This window comes from Neospora caninum, chromosome XII (assembly GCF_000208865.1).
Source record: "Neospora caninum Liverpool complete genome, chromosome XII".
NCBI lineage: Eukaryota > Apicomplexa > Conoidasida > Eucoccidiorida > Sarcocystidae > Neospora > Neospora caninum.
The window spans coordinates 4,865,230-4,875,103 of NC_018398.1; the positions used below are offsets into that span (position 1 = coordinate 4,865,230).

Consider the following 9,874-nt stretch of genomic DNA (forward strand, 5'->3'; position numbering starts at 1 on the left):
CGTGCGAGTTATGGTGGCAGCTGTGCTGGGCGTGTAGTCTTTTTTTCGGGAGAGTTCTGAAGAGAAGCTAATCGACTCGACCGTTCCCATTTTCCCAGATGCGTCCTGCAAATCGCCAGCTAGCGTTCTCGTCCTCTGCCCTGTCCCGTGGGCCGCTCTCCGCGGAAAAGCGAGTCGGCTCGTCGAACCAGTTCCGAGCAAAGCGGGAGACAAGTGCAGTTTTCCCACCGTCTAAGCTGTTCGTGCTCCGCGAATGAGAACGGAACAACGGAGGGCTGGGAGAAAGAGATGGGCCGACGGCGCCAGGGTGCCCGCCGTCCCCCGTCGAGGAGACGGCTGTGGATCTCATGTAGGGCCTCTGACGGGACAACGCTGAGCGCGTGGCCGTGAACACAGAAAACCGAAGGAAATAGGGGAGCTTGCGCCTTCCGAAATATCCTCTCCGTCGACCTCGCGCGCTTTGTCTTTCGAGGTCTCGCGACTCGCCCTCGACTTTCACTGATACTCTCCTGGGGATTCGTCCCCGGCGCACCCTCTTCCTCTTCGGCTGTCTGTCTCCGTTTCCCCCGCACAAAGGCGAGACGTGAAGACCTCGCTCGTGGCCTCCCTCTGTTCTCTCTCCAGAAGGAACGAAACCTCCCGTTCTCATCCCAGCCAGGTTCCCACCCGTCAGCCGCCGAGCGTCATTCCAATTCGTCCAATCCGTCTTCCTCTCCACCTTTCTCCTGCTCTTTGTCTTTTCCTCACCGTTTTCGTCACCTGCTTCTCTCGGGCGACCTCTCTGATGGAGGACACCGAGGAGAGGAGCGAACTGGGGCCGTGGGTTGATTTGTCCAAGCCCGGTGCGGCGTCGCCTTTCCCGGCTTCGCGCTCAGTGGACCAGGACGAGGGCGGCTCGCCTCTCTCGCCTTTCTCGTCTCGGGCCGTCGCACGCAGCGCGCTGTCTTCCGACCGCGGCCGCTTCTCGCCTGGCGCCTTCTCAGACGACGCCGAGGTGCGGGTCGAAAATCTGGAGAAGGCGCGGCTCTCCAAGGAGGATCTGTGGGGCGACGCGGAAGGCCAAACGTTGCGGCAAAGCGGCCGCGTTTCGGCCGGAAAGTCAGCGGCAGACCTGAGACGCGAAGGCGAGAAAGACGGATTATCGGCAGAGAGAAGCTCGGCAGGCAACCCGTGTCAGCGCTCCCAGGGATCGCCCCGCGCACCGAACGCTCCCCGCATGCAGAACGAGGGCCGTCTGGCTTCGTCCCCACCTGCGTCCGGTTCCATGGGAAAAGCGAGCGTGAGAAGCACGGCGCAAGCGCCGCGTTCCTGCTCTTCGCCGTCACTCGCGTTCGACGCCCCGCCGAGCCAGCGAGGTGAGGCCTCCTGTGCGCTGGCCCCTCGAAGTTCATCTCTGTCCAATCCGTGTGCTCCCTCGCCGTCTCTCTCGTCTTCTTTCTCCTCCTCGGATTTGTTCGCGTCGTCGGGGCTGTTCTCTGACGCGGCGCCTCTCGCAAAGGCTGCGACTTTGCCGCCCGCGGCCTCGGCCCCGTCTCTCTCGCGCCTCGCGTCTTCTGCCGACTCGAAACTCTTCGCGTTTGACTTCACCTACACGCGGTCGGGCTTCCACCGCCGCGTCCTCGCTCCGCCGCACCCGTCTGCCGCGACTCCCCTGACGCACGCCGCCCCTGCGCCGCGCAGTTCCCCAGCCGCGCCGCGCAGTTCCCCAGCCGCGCCGCGCAGTTCCCCAGCCGCGCCGCGCAGTTCCCTAGCCGCGCCGCGCAGTTCCCCGGCCGCGCCGCGCAGTTCTCCAGCCGCGCCGGGCTACCTCTCGCTCTCCTCCTATCCGCAGTCTTCCCGCGGCGCACCCCCCGCCGACCCCGCGACGCTCGCGCGCTGCTCCACCCACTCCTTCCCTCAGCCGCCAGGACACGCGCCGACCCCGCACCGCCAACTCGCCTACGCCGCCTTCTTCGACAACGCCGCCCCCACAAAGGCCCTCACCTCCACAAAGGCCCTCGCCAGCGACGGCGAAGACGAGAGGAGCGGTGCGGGCGAGGAGAGTTCGAAGCAACGGACGCTGAGGCGCGTCGCGAGCGCCGCGGCGGATGGCGCAGACGAAGAAGTCGCCGAACCCGCGCACTTCGGAGATTTGCAGGTACTTTTTCTGGGTCCAGGGGGGGAGTTTCGAGAAAGGAAAAGCGAGCGGAGCCGTGCGGGGCCGGGTTCGCTCGGGAAAAGCGTCCGCGGCGGTGTGCAGATGAAAAAGCATCGTGTGGAAGCGAGAACTGGAGGCCGGACTACGCACGGTTGTTCGTTGGAGAGAAACGCTCTTCGCCAGTCGCCTTTCCGTCCTTCCCTCTCTCACCAGGCGGCACTGTGATTGCTTTCCTCGCGTGCGTATGTCTCTCTCTGTCTCCAAGTCCAGAGCCGCCCTCGCGCGAGGAGGCGTTCTTTCCGTCTGGACCGGCCTCGGCACCCGGTCCGTGCTCAACGGAGACGCGAGCTGGGGATCTTGTCTCGCTTTTCCCTCACGTTTTTCTCTCGGTTCCGTCTTGCTTTCCTGCTCTGCATGCATCGTGCGCCTTGCGTTGCCGTCTCGCCCGCAGGTTCTCGTGGACATCGACGACACCGTTCGGTCGAGCGGAGGCGTGACTTTCCTCTCCGTCTCCCTCGGCGGGATCGACACGCAGTACGAGCGAGGCGCCTTCTACCCCGGCTGCTTCCAATTTCTCTTTGAGTTGGCGGTCCACGGCCTCCGCGGCAATCAACGTCCTCTCTCCCTCGGAGTGCTGACTGCACGAATTCCGCAGGTATTTCGCAGAAACGAACGTGCCGCTCCACTGCTCTCTCCGCCCCTCAAGGTCCTACTCGCATATAAATATATATATATATATATATATATTTGTACATATATATATGTATATATTTGTACATATACGTTTGCAGTAGAATACTATCGTATCTTCTAGAGAGAGTTGCTCCGGTTTAAAGGGAAGCCTAGACTCTCTGCTGGGGCTGTTAAAGGATAGACTACGCCCGCATGGCGAAGATGAAGGCTTTCTGTCTTGTCCTCCAGTGCATATATATATATATATATACATATATATACATATATGTACATATATATATATATATGTACATATATATATGCATATGTGCATATGTACATGTGTAGGTACTGGTGCATGAAGTCTACGTGGGGACCACAGAGATTCGCGTGTTGTATGTTTTTTTTCATTAGGTTCCGATCACAGCCGACAGCGTTTTGAATCAGAAACTCCGAGAGACAGCGCTTCGCCGCGGGATCCGTGGCTGGGGGATTGACTGCAAAAACAAGTAAGCGAAGGGAGATGGAAATCTCGCGGCAGAAGACGACACGCGCTCGAGAGAAGCGAGGCTCGAGAACTGTTCCAGGAAAAAGCACGCGTAGACACGGAGAAACAAATGCCGACCTTTTCTTTAGAGTTTCTTCCAGGTTTCTGCAGTGCATCCCTGCGTCGCTTCCCTTTCTGTTTCTGTCAGGGTGCTCTACTCAACCTTGAACGAATGGATTTTTCCGAGTGAGAAAGGCAAGCGGAAATTCGAGAATCTTCTTCTCCTCCATTCCAAGTTGTCTGCCACGCATCCCAACATCAAGTAGGTCTCCCCTCTCGTCTTTTTCCTCTTCTCCCTCCCGTCTTTTTCCTCTTCTCCCTCTCGTCTTTTGCCTCTCGTGTTTCTTCTCATGTGAACATTTCGCGTTTTTCCTCGCTGCATGCATGTTTCCCGTCTTCGGCCGCAGGGGTCAGGGTCATACCCCCCCCGCAGAGGTGCTCCGAAGAACGAGCACAGAACCTACGGGGAAGATTTGACATCGAGGTTACGCGAATTCGTGGAAAATCCTCTTCCGAGCCGTCGTTCGTGTCGCTGGGATGCGCGGTCTGCTCCTTTCTTGTCTCCCAATGCCGCCCTTGGGGTCGCCGGGTGGAAAACGCTCTGCATGCACGGCGTCTCTACCTGCTCTCGCGCGCGCGCTTTCTGACCGGGATCCCGAACCTTTTGGTGTCTGCAAGTGCGTCAACACGACGCTTTTCGGTGGATGTAACGAATGTAAACGCGAACCCCGTGCTTTCCTTTACGAGACGTGGGATGTCTCGTGTCCTGTGCTCCGCGCGCGCCTCGCAGATACGTGTGGATCGGCGACACCGGCGAGATGGACCGGCACGCAGGCGAGATGATGGCTCGGCAAATGCCCAACACCCTGAAGGCGATTTTCCTCCACTACGTCGGAGACTACGGGCGCAACTCGAAATTGCCTCAAGACTACTTCGTCAACGGCGTTCCCACTGTCTTCTTCAGGTACTTAAAGAAACACTGTAGTCCGGGATCAGCTCGCCACCCCCATATACTCGCGATATCTACAATCGTATACATATATATATATATATATATATATATGTACGAACAGATCCTCTCTGGATCTGCGTTGTTTCTCTCCTGAATCGCCTTCCTTCTGACGCCCCGCCGTCTGCTCCGTACATTCATGTGACAAGGGGCGACTCTTCTTTTGGTCGTAAATGGAGAGACATCCCTGTATCCACAGGAGAGTCTGCTTCCCCATATATATATATATATATATATATATATATATATAGGTAGGTAGATATAAGGATTTAGATATTTATATTTATATGCATGTATATGTATATGTATGTATAGAGGTGTATATCCATCAGTGTTGGTAGGTGTGGGTTGTGTTATGGCTCAGGACGTACATTCGAGCGGCACGGCGCGCAGTGGATTTGGGCCTTCTGGAGAAGAAGGCTCTTGCCCGCACAATGGTCCAGGTGGGGCGACATTTGCGCTTGGGGATAGAAGATAACTCGGTCTCCCCGTTGAGACGAGACATCGGCGGGAAGTGGCCTGTGTGTTGTGTGTCGAGACCGCCTTTTCGGCTAGGGACCGAAACCGCGTTCGCGTGTGCCCCGGTTCATCCTGAGATTTAAACAAGGCTAAGGGTGTAGAGACCGTCCTGCGTAGGAGGCAAGAAGCCGCGTGGAGAAAGCCAGAAATGGGTCCAGAGGAGCATCCGGGAGTCTCGGGTTTTCCTGCGCGCGCTCTTTCAGGCAGTCGCCGATTTGGACGCGATGCAAAACACGCCTTCGGTGTCGACGAAGTGGAGGGACATTATCTTCGACATTCGGGTGAGAAGCGGGAAGGTGAAAACGAGGAAGAATGCGGAAGGCACACGGCAGACGGAGCGGAGAGGCCTTTTTTGCCGGCGCCTCGGAAAGCAGAGAGGCGTGCGAAAAGCAACCTTGAACGCGGGGGGTGGTGTTGTCCACGAGAGAGAGACACATCGCGCCACGTGCAGAGGAAGGTGATTTCTGGACCTTCAAAAACCGGACACAAAACCTTCTCTCTGCGTTGTGTTTGTGTCATCGGGCGTATTTGTGAGCTGAGCAGCCTTCGTGGGGAGGTGACGAAACGCACAGGCTGTTGACGTCCAGCTTGGCCGAGGCTGCTAGACAACCCCTCTGAAAAAAAAAGTTCCGACCCTCCTCTTCACACAGACTGTCTCTGCGTCTTCTGCGCTTCCGGCTCTTTTTTCGCCTGTTCTTTTCACCCCTCTTGGTGTATAGCCTGTCCCTCTCTAAAGCACCCCTTGTGGGTTTCTTTCCCTCTTTCGCGTTCGTGTGCCCGGGGCCGGTTCCGCTTCTCTTTCTCTTGTCTTTTCTGGCTGCCAACATGCATGCAAACGCTCCCCAATGCACACGTATCTCGTTTGCGCGGTTGCGCCTCGGATTGTGTCTCCAGGATGCAGAAGAGCTTGTCCCTCTCAAGGGCGCGACGCTTCCGCCTCTGGTGCGCACTCGCGAAATTCTGCATCGGAGGATCACGGAGATCAAAGGCGCGTTGCAACGTTTCCGAGCGAAACGGGGTGTCTCGACAGGCCAGGCGCAGGCCTCGACGGGGGACGGGAAGCCCTCGCCGGAGCCGTCGAGCCCGCAGACTGCTCACGCGACTCCGAAGAAAGGCGGCTCTTCTTCCTCGCTGGCGCTGTACGAGGCGCGGCAAAGAGGAGAAGCGCGTGTCCCGGAGAGCCTCGCGAACCGTGCGGCTGTCCATCAGCGAGAGCGAGAGCGAAGAGGCAACAGGCGAAGTTTCGGCGAAAAGGAGAAGGTTGGAGAAAACTTCGACGTCCTTGCGCCGGCGGCCACGCGTAAGCGAGACGGAGGAAACGGGACGTACACGCCCACGCCGAGGCGTGCAGATGCGCCCCGACTACAGAATCACACAGAGACAAAAACGCCGCCGGAAGTGCAGAGGGTGCGCGAGGCGGCGGGCGGTGAGGTCCACACGCTGGGCCACTGAAAAGAGACAGATGGCCAGGAATGTGGCCCGCGCATGTGGGTGGGTCCTGGCCTCTCTGGCGCCGGCTCTTTTCGTCCACGTGCTGTTTTTGGTTCCTTTCACTTTATGTCGTTTTTTTCCGCACGATGCAAAAGTCGATGCGTAGCCTCTGCCGTGGCCTCGTCGGCCTCTGTCCCCTTCGGTCCCGGCTCGCTCTTTTTGGCACAGCTTCTCTCTCTTCTCTTTCTGTCGCTGCAGTCTCCGCCGCGGAGTCTTCCGACGCCGGAGCCGGCCGAGCTGCCGAGGATCTTCGGCGTCACCAAGAAGGATCTTCCTCTTCGTCTTCTCTTCCGCCTGGTTCCGGCGAGCCTCTTGAGGAAGAAGCGTCGTGGGTGGAGGTTCGGTTTGACCCTGAGACTGGGCGCTTCCCGGTGTTGCAGCCTTCCGAGAGGCAGCGGGAAGGCAGCTGGCGGTCCAGGAAAGACACAGGTCCAGAGCAGTCGCAGCCTTTCTACAAAACGCTGTTGCATGCGTCGGAGTCTTCTGGAGACGTGAGTTGCGAGGCGCGCTCTGGGGACCAGGAAGGCGCAGAGGGGAGCGCAGAGGCTCGAGGGAAGGACCTGGAGGAGCGGCGAGAAAGGCACAGGAGAGAGCGAGAAGAGGCTGAAAATCCGTGGTGGGACGACGCGTGTGGGGGGGCGGGGCGCGAAGCGCGCATAAGCCAGCGGCAGGAAGGAAGAGAGGACAAACGTTCAGGACAGAAAGCGCACGCAGACGACATCGAACTTCTCGACCTCGCTCCGAAAAGCGAAGAGCCGGGTCGCACCGCCACAGCCGAGAAACAACTGGGAGAGGGAAACCCGCACGACGGAGAAAGCAGGGGAGAAATAAAGGGGCGGGATTCTGATTCTGGAAACCCATCCCTCACGCCGCGTCGTCTTCTCTCTGGAGGCTCCACGCCTGTCGAGCCTCGTCCAGCTGCTGCCGTTGCGACGCCTTCGCGTCCGCGTTCTGTCTCTTCTTCGCGCAGACCCTCGCCGCCTGGCGGGGAGGGAAGAGCGGCGTCGCTTCGCGACCAGAGAGACAGCCGTCGAGAAGCGGAGACCGCGGGAGCGAGGCAGAGGACGGGCGAGGGGAGAGAAATCGCGGAGACGAGCTTCATCGAGGAGTGGAAAGAACTCCCGAAACGGGAAATAAGTTCAGAGAGAAGACTGGCGAGAACAGACCAGCCGCCTGACCTCCTCTCGTAGCGAGAAAGACATGCACACCTCGGCACGCTTCCCCTTCTCACGGGATTCGCGAGAGAAAGGAACCAGGGGAAAGTGCACGCCACGTCCACTCAGCACCGAGCGAGGTTGCATGCATATACAAATACATTTATTCATATGTATATATATGTTGTTGTATCGCTTTCGGCCTTCAGTCCAGGTCGTCGCGAAGCACAACACATAGAGAACCTCGATACGTGCGTACGAGGCATAGTGCGAGATCTGCAAATATGTTCGGTTTCGGCTATCAACTGGCCCGCAATCTACAGCCTCTGCATGCAAACTGAAGGCCGCGTTTTCGTCGTCTCCATTCTTTCTCATGCTCTAGGAGACAGCTGGGCGTCGACGCGAGAGAACAAACGCCCGAGCGGTCAGGGGAGAGAGGGGAGATGTAGTGGAAAACGTTTTCACACATGGAAAGACCGTCCACCCGAGAAGGCGGATTTCTTTCCAGCTTTCTGTCTTCTGATTGAGCTCTGTGGCGAGCTCTCTCAGTCGTTTTCTCGCTGTCGGACAGGCCTCCCCCCGTGCCAGGTGCCTGTCTCTTGCCTATGTGCCTCGGGCGTCTTCCGGCTTTGTCTTTCTCTCCCGCCGCTTGGCTGTTGCATGCGCTTCTCCGCCTTCTCGGGTCTTCTGGACGGATCCTCGGCCTCGACTGGCTGTCGTATTTCTTCGTGGGGTGCGCGACACGAAAATCCCTATGACAGACTTGAGGAACGGAGAAAGAAAGTGCATCAGAGAACGCACAGCCTAGCAGACTTCAGGTGTTTTCAAAAAGAGACGGAAGCCGAGATGACAGGAGAGACAGCAGATGCATCGGACAGCCGTCGCCGATGCCGATTTAGCCCTACGCGCGTGAATTTTGAATCCGCTCAAGGGATCGGTGCTTCGGCTGCCCTCCTGGTCACTGGTCTCCAGTTCATGTTGCTTGTTCAGATCTGAAGAAACAAGTACATGCGCGTGAGAATATCTGCCCATACACCTGTCCACCCTATGAACCACGTTGCTTGTCCGGTCCTGCATGCACCGCGATATATATAAATAAATATATATATATATATATATGGATGGTTATATATGCATGTGTACAATCTTCAGCTGTTTTCTCGTAGGGAAACGCATGCAGATGATTGGACGCGTGCGCGTTTTCGGAGCGTGGTGTTCGATTCGCTTCTCGCTTTGAGGGAGAAATGCTATGAGGTGGACACTTGAAGGCCGCGTTCCCGGCAAGGTGTCTTTACGTGTCCACTGAAGTGTTTGAAACATATTCCGTCTTTAGTTCGAGACATTAACACCCCTTCATCTGGTTCACAAAACGAACAATTTGTTCAGCGCTGCTCCGCTGAGTTGACATAAACACCTGACCATTGGCTGTTTCCCAGGATCCTCCCCCAACGTCGAAGAGGAAGGCGGAGAGAGAAGCCAGCCCCAACCTTCTCTCCTGGCATTCTCTTCCGTTCCCAGAAACGCGAAAACACAGACCACATCCGACTGCACGTCGCACCCTCTACGCTTGCCCCACATCGCCGACTTCACTACCAGCCCCCGCCCCATTTGTAAAAGACGCACCCGCACGAAAGACTGCAGGCCGCCCCCACTGAGGGGGATTCGTGGACATGCCTCCGCATCGATAAATAAATACAAAATTGTAACTATACCGGATGCACACGCGCCTTCACACGGACGCTCGGAACGCGCGGAGAACCTCGCCGGGGCGGCGGGCGATGTGAGCGCACGCGCGGTTGCCGCAGACTACGACGTTCACACACCGTAACGCTTCTCGCCTGCTGAACCGTATTGACGCGCACAAACTAACCGTTCACCGCACGGACCCAGCGAGAGGCGAAGCCCTCGGAACTGACGGAAAATATCACACACTGCCTGCTGTTCGCAGCCGAGCGCGGGAAAGGCCGCGTCCACACACACGAAAACGCAGACAAACACATGAAGCCAAGAGTGGGGCGGAAACAGCGACAAGACAGAGAACCGAAACGGCTTCGCAGACGCGCAAAGTTTCGTCGCCAGGGTGTCTGTACACCTCGCGTATGCTCTGCACGCTTCGTTCTCTGCACCTCTTAAGCCAAGACAACGGACGACTTTTCTCCCTCTGTTCCTTTCATCTCAAATGGACACTCCCTCGTGCATGCTTCTCGCATTCAGTGGATATATCGACGCGTGTCTCATATGAGTGTAGAAACGTACGTGTATATGCCTATTCACACACGCATATATATATATATATATATATATGCATTTACACAACGCGCGCAAAGGTAAGCGCTGTGTCCTGG

The 9,874-nt window shown here is 57.4% G+C and overlaps 1 protein-coding gene across 1 annotated transcript; it reads left to right on the forward strand.

Moving 5' to 3' along the window:
* Window positions 1–784: 784 nt before the first annotated feature.
* Window positions 785–7,565, forward strand: NCLIV_066330 (conserved hypothetical protein; the record flags this gene model as incomplete). The annotated part of the gene is made up of 9 exons (XM_003886184.1): window positions 785–2,137; window positions 2,589–2,792; window positions 3,224–3,318; window positions 3,505–3,618; window positions 4,147–4,320; window positions 4,730–4,808; window positions 5,088–5,165; window positions 5,779–6,184; window positions 6,574–7,565. 9 exons carry the CDS (start codon window positions 785–787, stop codon window positions 7,563–7,565), a joined length of 3,495 nt encoding a protein of 1,164 aa, XP_003886233.1.
* Window positions 7,566–9,874: the final 2,309 nt, after the last annotated feature.